Raw genomic sequence first — 22,411 nt, forward strand, 5'->3', positions numbered from 1 at the left:
TTAGAGCAAGCGGCAGATTGGAGGGGGCAAGGCTCTAGCACTGTTGGAACCTAGAGTGTGGCCCAATCCCAGCTGGGCTCATGGAAACAGGGTGGGGTAGTGGAAGGAGCATCCACTAGGAGGTAGGCAGAATGGGAGTAAGGTCAGACCCTCCCATGTGTTCACTGCATGAACACATTAGCAAGCGAAGTTCTCTGAGCCTCTGAGCCATCTTCTGAGAAATGGTGATATGTAACCTCATGGGCTGTGATGAGGGTTCAACAAAATAATGAATATGAAATTGCCTAGCAATAGATCCTGGCATGCAGCAAACACGATGCCTATTGGCTCTGACACTGTTCAATCTAGGACTAATCCTACTGTTCCCAGCTAATTGGAGGGGACTTGATTAGCAGGCAGAAAGTACAGCCATAAAGGGATCTGCCTTGCCAGTGGAAGCTGGGAAATCTCCACTGACCCCAAAAACTAACCAGCAGAGATGTGGAGGCTAAGGAGATCCTGGAAGAAGAATCCCACATGTCCCGTTCACCTGCGTATGCTCTTCTTTGTCCACAAAGACACCATTGATCCTAAGAACTCGGTCTCCATCCTGGAGGCCCGCCTTCTCCGCTGGGCTACCCTTCTCAACCACCCGGACCAGGTGGCCATCAGTGTCCTTCTCAATTCGCAGGAAGAAGCCATAGCTTTGCCCTTCTTGTTTAGACAGCTCACATTCTCGTGGATGGAAGGTGGAAGCCATTTCTGTGCTGAAAAACAAATGGATAAACCCATGGGAAAGAAAATCTGCTTGAAGAGAGAACCCTTGTCCTCCATCTCCCATAATCCTATTCTTCTACTCACACCAAATCTAGACTACAGCAACACTGGGGGCAAAGGAGGCCACCTCCCAGGACTTGCTAATGATTTCCAAATCTATTTCCCCAAGGATGATCTTTTTACTTGAGTTTCAGACCCGTGTATTTGGCTGAGTCCTGGACACAGAATTTTCAGTTTCAATAGCTCCAAAACTAAATTCCTCTTTGTCCCCTGATCTAAAGAAAGTAGGTCTAAATACCTGATCTAAAAATTTTAAGAAAATCCAAGCCCACTTTCATTCAAATATTTGAAGAACCTCCCAAGGACTAGGCCTTAAGGATAAATCTGTGAGCAAGACAGACCTACACTTTGCCTCTCACATTGGGCAGAACGTATTTTTACAACAACACAGAGTGAATGATGTGCTAGGGAAGAACAGAGTGATAAGGCAGAATATAACAAAGGGCACTGGGAGTAGGGGATGGGACAGGCAGAATTAAGAATGGCTTCCCGGGAAAACGACTTTCCTAAAACCTGAAGGACTAGTGGGAGTCAGGTGAGGTAGGACGGGATCAGGAAGACCTCAAACGAGTAAAAATAGAGACACCAGCCCTCGGAGCTGGCCTGATCTATTGGAGAGGAGATAGAAAAGTGGTTGACTGGGACCCTGAAGTTCTAGTCAGAGCAGAGTAGGGATGCCCCCAGGGAAAGGACTCCTGTGGCCAGGTCTGACTTCTCCCACCTGAAGCAGCTTCCACTTCCATCCATCCTGCCCTTCCTTTTGCCCCACTGCCGGAGCAAGGTCCTTAGCCACAGAAGAAGGGACAAGTGTGAAAACCACCAGCTGGGGCTCAGGCACCCAGTTCCTATGGGGAATTCTCCTGCCAGTGTCCTCCATCCCTCCTAGCTTCAGTGTTTTCTTTCACAGGAGAAGAAGAGTAGAGGCCAGAACGGCTGGTGCAAGGCAGAGGCCCGAGAGCAGAAGGCTGGCCTCTGCTGCTTACACTGCCTGCAGGGTGAGACTTGTGTTCAGCTCGTCACAGTTCCCTACCAGTAAATCAGAGAATAAACCATCTGTCCCTGCCCTCCTGCAGGGACAGGGACAGATGAGCGTGGAGGGCATGGAGGGTAGGGTGGAAGAGAGACCTGCAAAGCACCGCAGGCTCCCTGGAAGCCACGCCATGGTGACTCCAGATAGCCATCACTGACCTTCATGCCCACAAAGACACTCAGTACAAACAGGCAGAAAGGCTCCCGCTACCTGACAACTCGGCCATTGCAGGTAGGAGTCTCAGCCAAGTCTGGCAGCCATGCCACCAGCGGCATGAATGACTAAGCAGTCAAGAAAACAAACAAATAGATACCGTTTCAAGTGATCTCTCGCCAAGGGCCCAGGGCCTGAGCCCTCCCCACTGCGTCTCCAGGGAAGAGAAAAGTAGAGCCACAGTCTTGCGGTCAGCAGCCACCCCTGGGGGAAATTAGCAGCTCTCGAAGCATGACCCACTGCCAGGAAGGCACCGCTTTGGGAGGAGCCAGGGAAGAAGGGTACTGGGGGAACTGGGCATCACTAGAGGGGGGTTTCCTCACATGAGGTACCCGGGCTCCCTGAACCTTTATCTTTCGGCTTAGCATCTGGCCTGCATGTATCAGTTCCATTTTCCAGCTCAAATCCACATCTATGTTCAAACTCACCTCTAGACCCTTCTCAACTTTCAACTTTACAGGACTAAAAACTGGAAAAAACCAAAGCCCTCTGAAGTTTGGGGTAACTGTAGAGAAACTTCAACCAAAGCCTACAAAATCTACAACATGTCCTTATCATCAAAATGAAGGCCATTCGATGTTGTGTTTTCATCAAAAGATGAGACGGTCTGTGGTCAGCATATGTATGCTCATTTCTAAGGCACCCACCCGTAAAATTCAGCGATCTCACACCCTGGGTGTCAGCCACAGGATCATAATCTCTCTCGTCTGTGAGGATAGAAAGTGAAACCTCCTTGCCGGCAACATTTTCTTAGGTCTCATCAGAGATACACAAGGAAAGATAAAGGTCTTCTTGGCAAAATCCCAAGTTGTTCATTTATTTGGTGAAAGTTTTCAAACGACCAGACAGCAATCACTCAGATCTGCACTTGTGTCTTTGAAGCCTCGAGTGCTGGCTGGGAAATGGCTGCTGCTCTGAGTCCCCTCCGGCCTCCTGCCACCACGTCAGCCCCTCCCCACAGTCCAGCCACTGATGCTGGTGCCCACGCCACACTGATGAAATATTTAACACCTTCAACCATAGCAACAGAGAAAAGCAGATTGAAACCCCAAAAACCAGGCCTTCCATGGGACCCTTGGAGCCCTAAAACTATTTCCTTTGCCATCTTGCCAAGTGACAACTCAACTAGGAGCCAAAAGGCTGGGCTCTGGTCCAGCGCCAGACCTGGGTCCATCTGGCCCTTAAATCAGGGCTGGGATCCATGACTTTAGCAAGACTATCACTGCTCCATGATGAGGATGCCTGGGACTCTGGAACACAGGGCCTAACAGGAGGGATCTTTGTATTTAAGGATACTCATTCCTGTTTCCTCACCCCCATCTCCATCTTCTGCTTTCTGAGAAAATCCAGATCCCAATGTGGACTCATATTTAACTAGTGAAGGCGTGTGGATTTTTATAATATCGTGCCAGCAGTCATCCAATGCTGAAGTCCGTTAAATCTTCAGCAGCCTTTTCCTCCAGTTCAGATAGCCAAAATAAAATACTGGAAATGAAAGAAGGCTATAACCCCTGCTGAACTCTGGGAAGAAAGTCAACTCTTGGCAACGAAGTTGCTTGTCTGTGGGAAAGAGAACAAAGTGCTGGCTCATGGTCAGGGCTGAGAGCCAGAGATTTTTTTTTTAAATCAATCTTAATTACTAATCATACCTTCAGACCCCACTTTCTTCCAAAAGAATTAGATTATTGCTACCAGAAAGAGAATAATATGCCCATGGTCAAGAAGGAAAGTTCGGCACTCTTTAGAGGTTGGGAAGGTGGGGCAGTGAGAACAAAGGACGGTAGCAGCACCTCTGGGTGTGTCCAGAGAAGAAAGAATTGAAGCCACTGGACTATTTTTCACAGGAAAGAAATAGCCAGTGGAACCCAGGGACTCTTCCATGCCCAAGGCAGGTCATGGCTTCTCAGCTCCCAGGCAGCCATCAACATGGGCCCGTCTCTGACCCCGAGTCCACACGCCCTCAAACAGCAGCCTGAACACAGCAGAAGTCTGAACCAGGAGCTGTGAACCAGGAGCTGTGCCTGAGGGCAGCGTGATCTACATAAACAAGACCCAAAGAGCCAGGAGAGTTCAGCTTAGTCAGCTGAGGCCAAGAAGTCATCTCATTTTCCCTCCATGTGTGTGTTTGGGGCTGGAAGCCGCAGGACTTTCCTCAGCAGGGCTAGCCAGGGAGGTGGTGAGACTCCATTCAATTGATCCTGGTGCCAGTGGGAACTTGTAGTGAAGTGTCCCTGCCCTGTCCCCTTGCACATCAAAAAGTTCTCTGTTGGGGGCGCCTGGGTGGCACAGTCGTTAAGTGTCTGCCTTCAGCCCAAGGCATGATCCCAGAGTCCTGGTATCGAGCCCCACATCAGGCTTCTCCGCTATGGGCCTGCTTCTTCCTCTCCCACTCCCCCTGCTTNCTCCCCCTGCTTGTGTTCCCTCTCTCGCTGGCTGTGTCTCTCTCTGTCAAATAAATAAATAAAATCTTTAAAAAAAAAAAAAAGTTCTCTGTTGTACCAAAAAAACAAATAATCTGCTTGTTAAAAACAGGCAGAGGACCTCGATAAACATTTTCCCAAAGAAGACATTCAGATGGTCTCAGGGGCCCATGAAAAGCTGCTCAACATCTCTAATCATCAGGGGATGCAAATTAAACCACAAGAGGTATCCTATTACACTTGTCAGAATGGCCAGTAATGGAAGGAAGAAAGGAAGGAAGGAAGGAAGGAAGGAAGGAAGGAAGGAAGGAAGGGAGGAAGGAAGGAAGGAAATATATATTCCTTTCTTTCTTTTATATATGTGTGTATATATAAACATATATATATAATATATATATATATATATATATATATATATATTACTCAGCTAGAAAAAAAATGCAATCTTGCCATTAGCAACAGCATGAATGGACCTAGAGGGTGTAATGCTAAGTGAAATAAATCAGAGAAAGACAAATACTGTATGATTTCAGTTATATGTGAAATCTACAAAAGGAACAAACAAAGCAGAAACAGGCCCATAAATACAGAGAACAAACTGGATCGTTGCCAGATGGGAGGGGGTGGGGATGGGCAGAAAGGTGAGGGGAGAAGGAGAGACAGGCTTTCAGGCCTGGGGATGGAAGCCAGGGCCAGAGAACACAGTCAACGGTACTGCAATAGCGTTGCACGGTGACAGATGGCAGCTACACTTGAGAAGAGCACAACATATAACGCTGTCCACTCACCAGCTTGTACATCTGAAACTAATGTAACACTGTGCCAACAACCATACTTCAAGAAAAGATAAAAATAAAAAAATAGAACATTCTCTGTTCTAAGATAGTGATTATAAGTGGAAATTTCTAATTAAAAACTATCATCAAGGGGCTCCGGGGTGGCTCAGTTGGTGAAGCATCTGATTCTTGATCCCAGCTCAGGTCTAGATTTCAGGGTCGTGAGTTCAAGCCCTGTGTTGGCCTCCACACTGGGTGTGGAAGCTACTTTAAAAAAACAAAACAAAACAAAACAAAACCATCATAGGCGCGAACGCTCGCAAGCCTACCCAGGCTAGGAAACAGAGATGCGAGCGAAGGGATTTTAAAGCCACTTAGCTCATCAAAAATCCATGATCTAAACATATTGGAGAGTCTGAAGGTCAGTGGGAGCCTGATAAGAACACAAAGCATTTGCCAACACAAACGTCTCTGAAACATCCCCACTCCGACAGGGTGGTCTCACACCTGCGAGCTTTGCATATTATTTGGTAAAGGAATCCTGAAGTTGCTAATGATCGTCTACAACACAAGTCAGGATCAAATTCTTCTGAGGAAGGAAAAGAAAGGGCAGCTCCTAGAAAAGCAGAGCAAGAATTAGAGGGTCTTCCTTCACCTCCTCAAACCCGGGAGTTGCCCTCTCATGCACAGAGGCAGCATCTGGTCTCATCTGAGCGAAGAGACGCGCTTGGCCGAAGCAGGGTCAGCCTACAGCCCTTCAGGAGACGCCGCAATAACCACTCACGTTGCCGTTTGCAGACTCACTACGTGTCAGGCTCAGTACAGAATCTCACCGAATCCTCACCATCACCTTACGGATCTGATTTTTCAACCCCCACCGGGCCCCAGAATCACCTATAGAGATCTGTAAAAACAGATGCTTAAGCCTCACCTCAGATCTACTGACTCAGTCTCCCAGCTTGAAACCTGAACATGCACATTTTGAGAACCCCTCACTAGCTTAAGAAATCAGTGCTTAAAACCACCCCTTGCTGCTCCTAACTGCTGCTTTCTCTCTTCGGTCTTGGGATAACACCCTCATGGGTCAGACAGAATGTCAAGGGTGGGTGAACTATTAACCGCCACCTGAAGCTCACCTTTACTCAACATGAGAAACCAACGGGGCCGCTCGGTTAGGGGAGGCCCTTGCCACACTGTGCGGTCCTTGGGATCCAGCTCTGTCTCTCAGCAATGCCCTGGCCAACGGGATAGGAGTATGTGACTTCCTTAGTCTGGGCCTTGTGCCTCCCTCCCCAAGTCCCAGTTCTGAGCCAGACAAACAGAATCGAGCAGATGAAAACACCTTGAAGAGTTCCCGTGTGCTCTTTATTCTATGAATGAAATGTGTGGGGCCACTGCCCAGCTCCTAAATCCAACCAACCGAAAAGCAGAAGCCATGCCTCCTGCCCCATCACCCTGTAGATGGAGTCTCAAGCTCCACTCTTGTCTGAGGCCCCACCAGTCATCCTGAGAGCCCCTGAGGGAGAGTGGTGCTTGTTGGCTCAGCTCCACCTCGCAGTTTCTTGCTCCCTACCAACCTCCCCCCCCCACCCCTTAGTTTCTTAGTTATCACACTGGGGTGGGTGAGGTCTATTTAGGATCATGAACAAAGGTCCTTCAACTTTCTCCTGAACATCAAGAAGACCTATGACCCCAAACCTGATCTCATTAGTCCACGCCAACGTTTGCCCCACACATAAATGCAAAACACTCTTAAGTGGTTGATGGGACAAAGTTAAAAAAACCACCTCTATTCTCAAGGGACCTCTATTCTCAAGGGACTTTATCTTTGAGTAGGGGTGAAGGAAAAGTTTTAGTACAAAAATAGTTACCACTATGAACAGAGTATAAATGCTGTAAGATCTATAACATGGGGCAAGCTCAGGAAAGTTCCATGGATTAGGTAGGACTTGATGTAGACCTTGACAACAGATAGGTAGGATTTCAGCAGGTATGAAAGTAGGAAGAGAACGTTCTAAACAGAGACTAATGTAAACATCAGGCATGGAAGTGGGAATATTCTGGGGTATGGTCAAAGAAGAGTTAAAAACCAATGTGACTGAGGAACAGCCAACATGTCCTTCTGTCATGGTCACACGTTAGACTGTAAAGGTCTTGAATGCCAGCCCCAGGGGTTCAAGGCTTATAAGCATAGGGATGACAGGATCCAAGCTGGGCTCCAAGAATCGCAGGTGGGATGAACTGGAGCAAAGACGCCCGGTGGGAAGGCCAGTAAAAGGCTCTTGTCATAATCCTACTCACCCGCAGTAAGGCCCTGACCCAGGATGTCAGCCACGAGAACAGAGCGGAGGTGGCAGTGGTGGAGGAACTACAGCGAGGAGGGATCGTAGCAATTCTTCAGTCCTGCTGCCTTGGACGTACCCACACAGAGGTGGCCACAAACAGGGCCGTTTCGGTAACACCGATGTCCAAAATACTTCTTTACACTCACTGTGACCACTGAACAGGAAGTATGACAGGTCTGCAGCCCCCGGGCAGTGCCAGGGACCCCCGTGCCTGTCCCTAGCCTCTGCCGATCTCACTCCCGTGCAGCTTGCTGCAGGAAGGGCCTCTGCTGCACTGAGCGGCGCAGGAAAGCCTTCGGAAGCCACAGCGCAGTTTGCACACAGCTGTGCTTTGGGCTCCTCTGCGTTCTGAGCTCCGAGGATACTCTAATTCTGCAGTTGTCTTCCCATTCTGTCTGCTGCTCCAGAAAGGCCATGTGTTACTTGGATTCATGAACTTTGCTCAGTTCTTTCTGCTACGCAACTTTGATAGCTCTCCTCCTTTGAGCCCTAGACTCCCCTTCTGTATGGACTGAAGTGTCCCTCCCAAAATTCTTATGTTGAAGTCTTAACCCTCAAGGTGATTATGTTTGGAGATTGGGCTTTACAAAGAGATAATGAAGGTTAAATAAGGTCACTGGGTGGGGAAGTAACCCAGGAATCCTTATAAGATGATGAAGAGATACCAGGAGTACATGTACCCAGAGAAAGGCCATGTGGGCCCATAGCAAGAAGGTGGCCATCTGCAAGCCAAGGACAGAGGCCTCAGAAGAAACCAACCCTGCCGACATCTCAGTCTTGGACTTTCAGCCTCTAGATCTGTGCAGAAACAAATCGCTGCTGCTTAAGCACATATTCCACCGCCCGGTCTATGATATTCTGATTGTAGCAGCGGGGACACTAATGAATCTTCCACTCGGACGGGGTGCTGCAAAGGGAAGGTGTCAGAGAAAACCAAGCTCGCTGTGGTGACTAACTGAAAAGTGATACCATTAAAAGATGGTGTCATCGTGACAATGCGGCGGCAAAGTTGGAGATGAGCTTAGGTCAGAGGACTTGCAGAACACCCTGCAGGGAGACGGGAGTGTGGGCCTGGAGATCAGGGACAATGGACTGGCTGTGTGCCGCAGAGTTCGGGGAAGCCCCCGAGTAGGCACATGGAGGTATGAGGACCCAGGAGACGTCCTGGGGTAACCCTATATCCAGGCAACCAGAAGAGGAAGCAGAGAAGGAATAATCAGAAGGCCAAGATTTTACAGCATAGTCAAAGCTGAAAGACGCATTTCAAGATTGTAATTAGCAAGGCAAAATGACGTTAAGAGGTAAAGAGAATGAAAACAGAACATGTCACTAAGCTTAGAACATGGGAGTCCAGGACGGAGAAGCTAATGAACGGTCACAGAGGCAATGAATATAGACATATCTCGAAACAGATGATGGAGAGAACTGGGATAGCAGCTTGAGGGGAAAGCAGGGCTGATGATTTTATTCCGACTGTGAAGAAAATAAGCAGCATGTTGGTGTATCAAGGGAGGGTATGGGGAAATGGGTCTCACCTCGATGGGATGGAATATTTCCACTAGAGCAGAAGTTTTTTAAAAAGGAGATGAAGAAGAAAAGCTCACTTACCTCAGCTCCAATCTCTCCTGCAGAGTAACTAAGACAAACCAGGAACTCTGAGGATTTGGAACAAAATGTCCAGCAGGCTCAAACTGACAGATCGCTGGGGCTGGTCAGGAGAGGCCTGTGGATTTGCTGCATTTAGCCCCACAGACAGCTGCTGGGAGGGAATCGGAACAGGAATGCCGGATCTGCCAACTGCTCCAGAGAATCTGGAAATCCAGATTTATGCAAAACGTCCCCACTGTAAAAAGCTGACAGCTCTTTCAAATTTTTGAGAAACTCCGTGTAAACTCAATAGACTTAAGCCCCTGGGCTGGCAGTTTATAACTACTGGCCAGAAAGGATTTCCGATAGCCACAGCATTGTTTCACTACAATGAGTCAACAAATTGAATACAATGTTCTAAGAAACAACCTAGGTTAATTTTTTCCCATTAGATAAATAGGTCAATCTCATTAACTGATAGCAGACTATTCAGGAAGGTTTCTTGTCCTTTTCTCACCACAGTGTCCATCAAGAATAGGAGAAAGTAGTAACTTTTACCCTAAGTTGGGGTTTGACATGTTTACAAAACAGAAGGCTCGGAGATGAGGATTTCTATAGTTACAATGAGCACAGAGCTGGAATGTGAGACCAACGTGAGTTGGCAGGTAAGAGCAGCCAAGGGGTAGGACTGCAGAGATGAAGACTGTCAGGGACTGGCGGAGCAGGATGAATGGGGAAAAGGAAGAAGGAACGGAAGGAGCAGTTTCAAAAATTAAGGGGTCGACACAGGAAAAATCATCTTAAAAAATCTGCAGAACAGAGTAATTTCTAGTCATGTAAAGTCTGAAAGAAATGTCTAGGTACGTAGCTGATGTGAAGGGAATTGGTATTTTTATTTCCATCTTCCCACTTCATTCAAGTCTGGGTAAGGACATCAGTAAGAACAAGCATTTTAGGGATAACCCAATTTTTAACCCCAGTGTCACCACTTTTTAGCTGTGAGAACATGGGTGACTTCTTCATTTGGAGCTGAAGGCAGAGGTCCACCTGGAATAGGAAACGCATGTGGACCCGTTGAAGATGGCGTAAGACAGACCACGCAACGCATCTCTGCGCAGTCTCTGGGCAGAGACGGCGAGCCCCGCGCATCGTCCTCCCTGTGCTCTGGTGGCAGCCCCGATGCGACGCGGATCCCTTTTTCTGTGAGAACACGTGGGCCGTGCTGCCAGCTTTCTCTCTGAAGCAGACGAGAAGGGACGGGCCGGGGATAAGCGGGCACCTGGGTTCCCAGGCCAGGGGCCCCCCACCCGCCGCGGGACACACCCCGGTGAAGTGAGCGTCAGCAGTCGGAAGGGCAGGGCTGAAGATTTTGTCCCTCGTGAAATAAAACTCACAGAACGAACTCAGATTTCTCTGAACCCAGAAGTAGCAGGTAAGTGTGAAAGCCAGAGAATTACAAAAATAGAACCAAATACCATGTATCAAGGAAGTGTAAGTTTCCAGCGAGCTTTTTACAAAACTTCCGGACTAAGTGGGCCAGGGGCGCCGCCATCGCACGCAGACGAGCTCTACCAGGTGTGCACACAAGGTCACCAGCACAGGCACCAAGGAACAGACAAGGGCGGAGAAGGTGACTGAGGGAACCATGACCTTCTACACAGAAAGCTGCTCCAGGTATGGACCATGGTGGCCAAGGAGGAGCTAGTGAACAGGCTCACCTGTCAGGCAGCATCACTGAATTTTCTAAAAATTAAAGAAAGGATATAGGAGAAACCACATTCCGTTTGGAGGCAGAAAAGCAGAAGGGTGCCATCCGCCATGACGGACAGCCAGGCACCATGACTTCATCAGGAAAGAAGGAGCCTGGGGACCGTCTTCTGTCCAGGATGCAGCAGGCTTATTCTACAAACACGGCGCCCTACAACCGCTAGTCACGACGGATCCAGAGCTACCTTATCTAATACTTGGGAACCAATGGTGCAGCGAGTACCAGACCACAAAGAAAACACAGGCTCTCCTCCAAGGCCCTTATGTAACCAGCACCCAAGCCATGAAAAACTACACAGTGATAACGAGCAAGACAGCAGGTGAGTAATGTTTAACCCTAGTAATTCTGACAGTGGGTGGCTATTTGACTGTATAACTAGGATGTACCGTAAAGAAATTATTTCTTTTTCATCAGAGCGTGAGAAGAGAGGACAGGAGCCCGGGATAACATTCAACCTGAGTGGTATTTGCTTTGCTCTGATCTCCTTGCTGGTCTATAAAACCCTTGGAACTTCAGCAAGGGGAAGGCAACATTCCTGGGAAGCCTGACGAGGCCTATCAGCATACTGTGCCATCACACAGAGAATGCGGTTCCTCCCGAACTCGTGTGCATCTGTGTAATGAGGGCAACAGACAAAACGCTCAACTTCTGTCAGAAAAACACTGTTGGTGGAAACTGCGAGATATTAAGTCAGCACATGGACAGGCCAAGAATCCCTGACAGTCGTCAGCCTTGACCAAGGCGTCCTCCTGCCCTGGGCCAGCATGTCTGCCTTCCTTCAAGGCCAGCCTCAGAGCCTCAGACATGCAGTTTCTTCCAACAGCTTAAGAGGAATCCAATCGTGTCTTAGCTGGTATTGACAGATGTCTCCAGCAAGGAAGAGATAAAGCAATTCAATTTCATCTTTTTTCAAAACCATTTCACCTAGAGCAGATCTTATGTCTTTGCTGCAGATAATACACTTAAGGCCACCCGGATTCCTCCTTGGAAAAGCAAGACCTGTGGAAATTCAAACACTCAAGTGTATTCATTTTAAAGAATTAGTGTCAAAAACAGAAGGATAAGCGGGGCCCTAAGATATGTATTTGCTAACTTTACTTTCCCCACAGTTACCATCTGGTCTCAGCCAGCAAGAGATTTCAAATGCGGGAAATTAATGAAGTGCATTCCACTGAGCATTACGTGGAAAAGAGTGATCCCAGGCCCAGTGAGTAATTCTTATTTCTCATTTATGATAAGGAATGAATCTGCTTATCTCAAAGTTCATTTGGCCTGCTGGTGCTAAATACTGCCCCCAGCCCCCAGGCACCATGAATGGTACTTTGTCCTATATGGCAGGCCTCTGGGCTGGAGGTCAAGGTCTTTCACACTTGACTTGCTTACCTAAGAGTTCTGCAAGCTGGGAGAAGGTCAGAGTCAATATTTTGTGGGAACAAAGACGCCCTCAGAGAAGATAACTTTTGCTGCTGGTAAAACTGATAAAACCTGAAAATACCAAAACCATCCTGAGGGTTGGCTGGAACACGGGCTATCCCTTCAAACTGGCATCTTGTTCTATAAGACCTCTTGACCTGGCATTTCTACCCCCTCACTGTTTTCCTCCTGCCCCCAGGCTCTCCCACTCACTGCCCTGAGATCTGGCCGTCATCATGTCAAGTTCTAAAAGAATCATTCAAGGGCCACCTTCGTGGCTCTGTCAGTTAAGCATCTGACTCTTGATTTCGGCTTGGGTCATGATTTCAGGATTTTGAGATCAAACCCCATGTCATGCTCCACACCGACCATGGAGCCTGCTTAAGATTCTCTCTCTCCTTCTACCTCTACCCTGCTTGCTTGCTCTCTCTCTCTAAAAAAATAATAAAAATAACTAAAAACAAAAGAATCATTCAAGAAGCAGAATCCAGACTCCTTGCTCAGGCTGTGAGGCTCAGCATAATCCAGCCCTACCTCATTCCTCCAGGCTCCTCAGCAGACACCCAATTGGCCTACGCGTGGTCACCCACACCCAGCCTGCCCTTTGCTCATGCCACCTGTTCTGCCTGGAGTACCTTCCCCACTCTGATTACTTATTCATAGTAACTCCTAAGCAAACATTCTTTCCAAGTGAATGGATTTAAAACCTACCCATTTTCAAGGCTCAGTTCAAATTTTAAGTTAAACACAAATCCTTTCCTGACCACCAGAGTCTGAAGGCATCACTCCATTGTCTGAATTTCAAGTATCATTTATATAATCAACAAGTGATATTTAGTTCCCACCGTGGGTCAGACAGATCCCAAGGCCCTAACCAGATTAAACTCTGTCCTGCCCTCACCGAGCCCAGTAGTGCAGTGGGGGAAATTATAAACCTAGTTACCCAACAATGGCATGGGTGCTGAAATAGTTAAAAGAAAATGTCTTGCTGTTGTTAAACATATTTATTGAGCTCCTACTAAGCACCAAGCACCAGCCTACATACCTTTTATGAGATCACATTTAATCCTAATGGTCCATTCCACAAGTAAAAAAAAAAAAAAAAAGATTCTGAAAAGTTAAGTTGGTTTCCCATGGCTATTTGGATAAGCCACAGAGCCTGGATTCAAACCTACTTAAGTCTGGGCTCCTTCCACCATCTCCCCAGCCTCCCAACCGTGAGGCGTATGCTGTGTTAGAGGACACAAGTAGTTAGACGGGAAGGAGGAAGGCAGCCCAGATAAAGGAAGAGCACAGATGTGTTCAGGAATGGTGAGTGGTTCAGAAAGCCCGGAGAAGAGGTATATGTGGAAAGGAAGAAGCAGGTCAGGTAAGACTGGGAAGCACCTTAGGCTCAGTCCTAAGATGACAGGAGAGCGCCAGTGTTTGTGTCAAGTCAAGCCTAGAGCCTCAGAAGCTGGAGGCCACCTCGAACCAAAAGCACACCCTGCAGAGCTGCCATCGAGTTGCCTAGAGGCTATCCTTCTTATTTATCAAAACTCCTTGCTGCTGCCTGGGCTCCTTCCTTCCCTGGGGTCATGCCCATGGCAAAGCTGTCTGAAGGTCGTCAGAACAGGGGCGCCTGAGTGGCTCAGACGGTTAAGCATCAGCTCAGGTCATGATCTCCAGGTCCTGGGATGGAGCCCCACACAGCGGGGAGCCTGCTTCTCCCTCTCCCCCTGCCACTCCCCCTGCTTGTGCTCTGTCTCTCTCAAATGAAGAAATAAAATCTTAAAAAAAAAAAACAAAAAACAAGATCATCAGAATAGTAAGCGAGGCCCTCCGTTCTCCCACCTAGTCCTCCGGACACTACAATGACATGCTACTGTGCCCATCTGACGGAGGAGGACACAGTCTCAGAGAAGAAGAATGTTTCTGTTTGCTGCACTTTCCAGTGTCAGTGTCCACGCTCTCCATCACTTAGCCACGAGACCACCCGGCAATGAGATTAAGAAATCGTGAGGCAGTCCCTCACAAAATGCCAAGGGCAGGAGTTGCTGAGATCTTGAGGAAACTGGTCTCATGGAACTTGCTACTCTCACCAAATGCCTATGCAACAAATACGAAAATCATTTAGCCAAGATGTGACGAGAGACGTGCACCCCGACATGACCAAACCCAGGACCTCAATGATCCGAGAGTATTCGAGTTCTTTTTTTTTTTTTTAAGATTTTATTTATTTATTTGACAGAGATAGAGACAGCCAGCGAGAGAGGGAACACAAGCAGGAGGAATGGGAGAGGAAGAAGCAGGCTCCTAGCAGAGGAGCCTGATGTGGGGCTCGATCCCACAATGCCGGGATCACGCCCTGAGCCGAAGACAGACGCTTAACCGCTGTGCCACCCAGGCGCCCCCCGAGAGTATTCGAGTTCTTAAGCATCCTTTCCTTTTTTTTTTTTTAAGATTTTATTTATTTATTCGACAGAGAAAGAGAGACAGCCAGCGAGAGAGGGAACACAAGCAGGGGGAGTGGGAGAGGAAGAAGCAGGCTCCTAGCGGAAGAGCCTGATGTGGGGCTCGATCCCATAATGCCGGGACCACGCCCTGAGCCGAAGGCAGACGCTTAACCGCTGTGCCACCCAGGCGCCCCTTAAGCATCCTTTCCTTAAGACCAGTTTATCAAAAGATCCTGCTTCTAGTCTTGCAGCTCGTTCCCTGCCACGCTAACTTCCATTTAGCCCAATACCTGAGATCTACTCTACGCCGGGTGCCCTCATAACGGCTGGGATTACAGCAGCCAACACGAACGACAAGATCCCCGCTCCTCTGAAGCCTGACGTCGGGCAGGGTGCCAAGTAGAAAGTAAACGAGGGGACTTCTGGTGACAAAGCCTATGAACGAGGAGACGTGGTGGTGGGACGGAGGGGGAGGCTGGCCTGGAAAGCCCTTCCTGGGAAGGTAGCATTTGGATTCATACCCTAATGATGAGAAGGAGCCAGCCTTCCAACCTGTGGGATAATGAGGTCCTCATACTTAGAGCTCCACCTTAGACCTGATGGGCTGAAGAGGACGTTAGCCGTGATCTAGTCCCAACTCCTGATTTCGAGGTGAGTCTACAGAGGCTCATTGAGATGAAAACACCAGGACGCGGTGCCCCAAATGACTGCAAGTCTGTTTCTTCCCACAGAGCCTTTGGACACACACACTGGAAATGTCACACCTTACATTGGTGCTTTCAATCCCCTCAAACACGTCCTATTTATAATTTGATTTTCAGTACAACCCTGGGGAGAGAGAGGCCCTCATTGATAGATGGTCAAACCGCAGCTCCAGTTGGCCGACTTGTCTGATGGTCTGTCCCTAACAACCAAATCACAGCGCAGGCTCTTTGCAGTCCAGTCCCGTGTCCTCTCCCCTGGAGGAGCAGCAGCTGTCTAGCCAGCGGTCTATGAGCACAAGACATCACTACTAGCAACTTCATAGTTTATGGTACAAGGAACATACGAAAGAGTCAAAGATAAGAACAATTTACTTAGTCATAACACACAAACTCAAAGTCCCTGAGTTATTTGCTGCAGGAAAGAACATGTGACAACCAGCTCCTGTGACTTCTGGATGCAGGACTGAGAGCAAGCACATCGGCACAACATTGCAGGGACAGCTGAGGAGGGAGGAACCAGACCAGAGGTCTCCTTGCTGGAGAGCCCTTACGTGAAGTCACATTTAAGTCCCTTAGACTCTTCTGCTTAGGAAGCGGCCAGTGGTTCCCAAACCTGGCTGCACGCTACAATCATCTGGAATGTTAAAGAAACGAAGATTTTCAGACCCACACAAGACCCAAAGAATTATTAATTCCAAAGGGTGAGCCTGGGGAGGTTGCTTTAAAACTCAGCCAGGCTAGAAACTCACTGGTTTTTCCTCATTTCTTAGTGCTATGACGTGATGAAAAGAGGGGATACCTGTTTTTATTATCCAGTGAGTAAGTTAAGTTAGGTTTTATCCTTTAAGGGCTGCTTTCAGAACAAAATCTCTAATACACAAAGCCCTTGCCTAGTGGGGAGCTCCGAGGAGTATCCCTCTGGTGACCTGTGAGATCTGTTGTCACGCTCCCGTTTGGCGGCACACCAAACCCCCAGGCAACCCTGGGAAAGCTTTTTCTGAGAATCAGTTTACCAATTCCTTTGCAAAGCAGACCCTAACCCGCAAGGGTCAGGCATCACAAGCAGAGAACCTACGAGTGTGGACAGTACCTCCCCACCACCACCACCACAAAAGGGCCCTGGCTCCTTCCCCAGAAGCCTCCCTTCTGCCCTGGACAGCCAGCCACTGCTCGGAAAAGGAGAAAGGAAAAGAAAGAAGGTGGTCCAGGCCCAGGCGGCTGGCGCCCTTAGGGGAACACAGAGTCAGCTCTTACCTGGATCTGGGAAGAAGAAAAGCTGGTCTGTTCACCAGGGAATTCTCTCTCTGCTGGTGAGCTCTAGTCTTGGAACCCACTGGACTTTGAACAAAGATTGATTTAAAAGCTGATGTATTTAACAGGGACCTGTGGTCTGAGTTCAAGTGACCTCTGTCCTGCTTCCTGCCACCTGGTGGGCCCTGAGCAGCGCAAACCTGAGACAACCCGCTGCAAGCCCCAGGCCCCAGGCCAGCCCGCCCGCCCAAGCCCCGCGGGGCGGACTCCGCTGCTCGCCTGCCCCTCCCAGAGCAGAGGGGGGAGAGAAGGGAAGGGGCAGCAGGGGAGGAGGCACCTCTGCCTTCCTCGATTCTCTCCCTTGGCAAATGCCTTGGCCACACCAACCAACACTCACTGCGCTAGGAACCTCCACCGTGCCCCCCACCCCCAGGACTGGAGCTCAGGGTCACCACCGGGGCACCCTCGCACCCTGAGGCCTCCCTGGCGAGCAGGAGCCCCTGCTACCCTCTCCCTAGTAGAGGGCCTGCGGGCCAACAAGCCACAGTAAATGGAGCAAAGCCCCTCAGGCACCCTCCTTCCTCCCCTGGGCGTTTTTACCTGCATGCAAAACCCCTGCCCTGATTTCCTAGACTCCCCTCCTCTTCTTGCATGCTCTCTCCTCGCTCCCTTTTCTCACCCGGGGGTGCTCCGTCTCTATTTTCCAACCTCTTGACAATTGTTTTCCCCTTCCGCCCACTCAGAGCCTCTCAGGGAAGCCCAGCAGGGAAAGGTGGAAGGCACTTCCACAAGCTCCTCAGCGTGGCTGCCTGGGCAGTGGGGAGGAGCCCCAGCGCCCCAGAGCCGGAGCTCATCGCTTTCAGCAGCACCCACACAAGCGGACCCGGAGCCAGGCTTCTGACTGACCTGGATCCTCAGCCCACACTGGGAATCAGGGCAAGAAACTGCTCTAGGCAGTATGGCAAAGCAAACCCCAGGCTGAGAGCAGGTGACCTCATCCTTCTCCAGCCCTGCTGGAAGGGCTACTGACCGTGGTTGGCCTTGGCTTTTCCCAAGAAAGGCACGGCCCAAGCTAGAGGGTTAATGGCCCAAAGTGACAAACATCTGAGTAGCTAACTCAAACCAGGTCCACTTGGATGGCCCTGCCCCCGGGCCTCCTGTGTCTCTTCCTGAATGGCCGGGGAGAATGGAAAAACCTTGATTTAAGATTAGAATACCTGTGTTCAAATGCGGACTCCGCCACTTCCCAGGTGCTCGATCTAGAGTAATTCATTTCTAACTTTGAGTCTCACTTACTTCCATCATCTGTAAATAATTGTTATTATATTGTTTTTAGAGTTTTTTTATTTTTAATATTGAGTCAAAAGATCTCTTACTTCTGCCCATAAACGTTAACAGTTCCCTCTGGGGCTACTCTAGGTCTGGTCTAGTCTACAAAGCAGCCCTTCAGATATTTAAAGGCTGTTATATCCCCCATAAGCCATCTTTTCTCTGGGATTCAGTGAATGCCCCTTATTCCCTAAGGTGATCTGCCTAGGCCGTGACTTCATGGCTTCTCCCCCGGGGGTCCTCAGCTAATTTGTCAATGTCTCTTAAAATCAAGGATCAGAAGGGGAAACTTCGAGGTGAGGGAATCGTTCTATATGTTGTTTCATATCTTGAATGTGGGGGTGGCTATGCAATTGTCTAAAATTACCAAATTTCATCGATCTATACACGTAAAATAGGTGAATTACACTGTATGTAAAAGATACCTTAATTGCTAAGTAGCCTAAGTCAGTAATATTTATTCTTGACACTTCTAAAATTTAAAAAGCTGGGTGACAAAAATAAAATAACATAACATAACATAAAATAAAAGACAGCGGGGTGCCTGGGTGGCACAGCGGTTAAGCGTCTGCCTTCGGCTCAGGGTGTGATCCCGGCGTTCTGGGATCGAGCCACATCAGGCTCCTCCGCTAGGAGCCTGCCTCTTCCTCTCCCACTCCCCCTGCTTGTGTTCCCTCTCTCGCTGGCTGTCTCTATCTCTGTCAAATAAATAAATAAAATCTTTAAAAAAAAATAAAATAAAATAAAAACATAAATAAAAGACAGCCCTCACAGTAGGGCATATACTCATCAGGAGACTTCCCAGACTTGACCTTCATCCCAGCACCAATGGAGAAATAGCCACAAGCCTTGAGGCTGGAAACAGAAAAGACCTCGAAATGCAAAGAAAGTGGGGAGCCTGGGTGGCTCAGTCAGTTGAGCGTCGGACTCCTGATTTCAGCCCAGGTCCTGATCTCCGGGTCTTGGGATCGAGCCCCATGCTGGGCTCCTCGCAGAGTCTGCTTGAATTCTCTGTCTCCCCCTCTCCCTCTCTCCCTCCCTGCCACTTGAACTCTAAATAAATAAATAAAATCTTTTTTTTTTAAGACTTTTATTTATTTATTTGACAGAGATAGAGACAGCCAGCGAGAGAGGGAACACAAGCAGGGGGAGTGGGAGAGGAAGAATCAGGCTCCCAGCGGAGGAGACTGATGTGGGGCTCGATCCCAGGACTCCGGGATCAGGCCCTGAGCCGAAAGCAGACACTTAATGACTGAGCCACCCAGGCACCCCAATAAATAAACTCTTAAGAAAAAAAAAAAGAAATGCAGAGAAAGTGTTGGTTCAAAATTAAATAGAAACAAGCATTTTTTTTAAGTGACTAAACTGTTTCCCAGTGGAATGTTGACTGGAATGAGGTTTGCCCTTACTAAAACTTGAATTTTCAAAGCTCTCAGGCCTATGAGTGGATCTGATCTGATTAATGCAAAGCGGAGTCAGTCTTTTTACTGATTGCTTAGATCTAGACATTAATGGGAAGAGCAAATAACATTATCTATTATGTGCCTGGTGAGCCTTGATATCCATTATTCTGTTTAACCCCCAGCACAACCCTTCAGGCCGGTATCTCCACTTACAGATAAGAAAAGCCTGGACTCACCTGGTCAGTTATCCTGCCCAAGATCACTTGGCATGGAAGAACTAAGGAGCCTGTCTGTGGCTGGTGTTGCACCTGTGCGACAAGGCCCCCAGCCACCCAGGGAAGGAATGTGCTCTGCTTTGCTAGGGGTGTTCAAGCAGAGGCTGGTGGCCCTGTATGGGCCCAGAGAGATAGCCTGCACTGCCAGGGAGACAGGGGCAGGTGTCAGGGAGGAGGAGCAGACTGGTAGTAGACTCGGACTCTTCCGGCTCGGGTCTCTCCCCACTCCGAGATCCTGGGACCCTCAATACCATGGATCTAAGACGACTCTGCCGCGGGGGCGCGTGGTGCAAGCCCCGGTGTGTGTAGAACACCAGGGTAGTAAGAGTCAGGAGCGCGGGCTTTGGCATCAAACAGATGCTGTATTGAATCCTAACTCTGCCATTAGTAGTTTTGATAATTTTGTATATTTTTAATTGTGAGCCCAAGTGTGGGCTTTATCTACAGGAACCCTTGGCAGCCTGGGTGGAGGGTTTGCTTTTGTTTTTGTGAGGCAGCACCTCTCCGTACCCCTAGAATGATGAAGAAAGGCACTAACAACAGGGCCAATTTATGTGAGTTACTTGCCTTAGTGTTTCTAGATCATGCAAATCATTCCCATCAGTTACAACCCCAGCCCCTTCTTTTTTTTTTTTTTGAGGGGGAAGGGCAGCGAGAGAGGGGGAGAGAGAGAGAATCTTAAGCAGGCTCCATGCTCAGCACAGAGCCCAATATGGGGCTTGATCTCACGACCCTAAGATCACGACCCTGAGATCATGACCTGAGCCAAAATCAAGAGTTGGATGCTTAGCCGACTGAGCCACCCAGGCGCCCCAACCGGAGTCCCTTCTAAAGGCAAATCAATGATTGGGAATTCACAGGAGGAAATTCTTTTTTCTTCCCAGAGTCCAGGCCAAGATAGATGTTTTCCTTGCTATCCTTGATTGGTTTTTACCTGTTCTGTGTTTTCCATAAATAGATCCCTCCTCATCATACTTATATATTATGTTTATTAATTATTCTCTGTCTCTCCCCCACCACAATATAGATTCCCCAGGGGCCAGACTTGTATTTGTCACTGCATCCCAAGTGCCTGGAATAGAAGCCTAAATTATAACAAGCTTTCAAAAAATGAAATTGAGCAAAGAAGTGAAAAGATGTATCTCATTTTGCCAGCTTGGATTTTATCAGGCCCTTTCACTAAGAACATAGACTTTTGAGGGTCTCCGCTATATCCAGGGTCTCAGTTCCTAGGTCTTAGCTCCTATCCCAAAGCAGCCCTGTGAGAACAAACTGCTTGCCTACTGTGTTTTCAGCTTCCTCTTCACTTCTGGACCTTAGAGATTTCTTTCCTTTCTTACAAGTTTAACTATCTATTGAAAACGTATTTGATATATTTTAACCAGCATCTCTATGGACTTTGCAGAGGGATGATTTTCAGGTTATCTAGTCCGCCATGTTTCCAGAAATGGTTCTGCCACTTAGCAGTCACTTTGCTTCTCAAAGCTCCAACTTTTTCTTCTGTAAAATATAGATAATATGAAAGACCTCATAGGATTTTTAGGAGACTCAAGTAAAAAGATATTTGTAGATCACCCAGAACCTGGTAAATGCGCAGCACGTAATAACATTATTACTATTGTTTTTGCAAGTCATGCTCTCTTGATTTATGGGCACACATCGTACAGACGAGCTCATGCAAATAAACAGGCTAGGGGTACACCTTGGGCAAGTCAGGAGTTCAGAATGTTTGGGGCATTATGGATGGCATTCCTGCCCACCCAAGACACAGCACTCTGTGCAACTGATCAGAAACAGAAAACTTCAAAGACTTCCCAGCACTTCCAGTACTTTTCCCACCATGTCACACAGAGAAATTAATACTTGTCTAGTTCACTTGGGTAAACAGATGAGGTTTTCAAGGCTGGAGGGACCCACCTAGGACCAGCTGCCCTAAGCTCTCCCACACTCCTCAAAGGTTAAAGGGATTGGTACTTCGCCGCACTCATAGGAAACTATAAAATGTTACTGAGAGGTGCTAAAGAAAACTTAAGTAAATGAAGATTATACCATACCATGGACCAAAATTTCAACACTGTAAAGATGTTCATTCTCTACAAACTGACCTACAGATTAATGTGTATTTCCCATCAAACTTCCCACAGAGCATGTTGGTTTACTTGTTTGGTTGGGTTTTTTTGGTGGAAGTTGACAAGCTAGTTCAGAAAAATAAGCCTAAGGAAGCCCTCCTGGGTAACAAGACAGCAGAGTGACGGTAATTACTACAATATGGCACGGGGACCAGATGGACAAATGGGCCAATGGAATAGACTAGAAACCACCCCCCAACAGACCAATACAAATAAAAACAGTTGATTTTTGACAAAGAACAGAGGGAAAGGTTGGTCTTTTTCAATAAATTGTTCTGATGTATTCCTTTTGGTTCTGGTTTATTTCATCCACTATCACTGTAAGATACGTCCATATTGCTCTGTGTAGCTCGAGTGCATTTGTTCTCATTCTGGGAGTCCACTTATGTAATGCCCAAATATCAGGCAGAACTTTGGGTGATGCCGCTTAGGTGGTAACACACTATCCTGACTTTTGAGATGCTGGCAATGTGCAAGCTCTTGAGCTGAGGGGTGGGGAATAGGTGTTTATGATTAC

The 22,411-nt window shown here is 48.1% G+C and overlaps 1 protein-coding gene across 2 annotated transcripts in view; it reads right to left on the reverse strand.

The window, feature by feature from the left end:
- Positions 1–22,411, reverse strand: part of PDZK1 (PDZ domain containing 1) — a 49,179-nt gene that overhangs the window by 21,272 nt on the left and 5,496 nt on the right. Inside the window, exons 1-2 of one of the 2 annotated variants that reach the window (XM_019805213.2) lie at positions 16,762–16,942; positions 530–746 (exon numbers count right to left, since the gene is read on the reverse strand). In XM_019805213.2, coding sequence (XP_019660772.1) covers positions 530–739 — 210 coding nt within the window. In that variant the 5' untranslated portion in view covers positions 740–746; positions 16,762–16,942. Of the gene's footprint in view, positions 1–529; positions 747–16,761; positions 16,943–22,411 lie in introns of those variants that run through there. The other variant, XM_034642905.1, reaches the window with a different exon arrangement.

Source organism: Ailuropoda melanoleuca, chromosome 2 (genome assembly GCF_002007445.2).
Source record: "Ailuropoda melanoleuca isolate Jingjing chromosome 2, ASM200744v2, whole genome shotgun sequence".
NCBI lineage: Eukaryota > Metazoa > Chordata > Mammalia > Carnivora > Ursidae > Ailuropoda > Ailuropoda melanoleuca.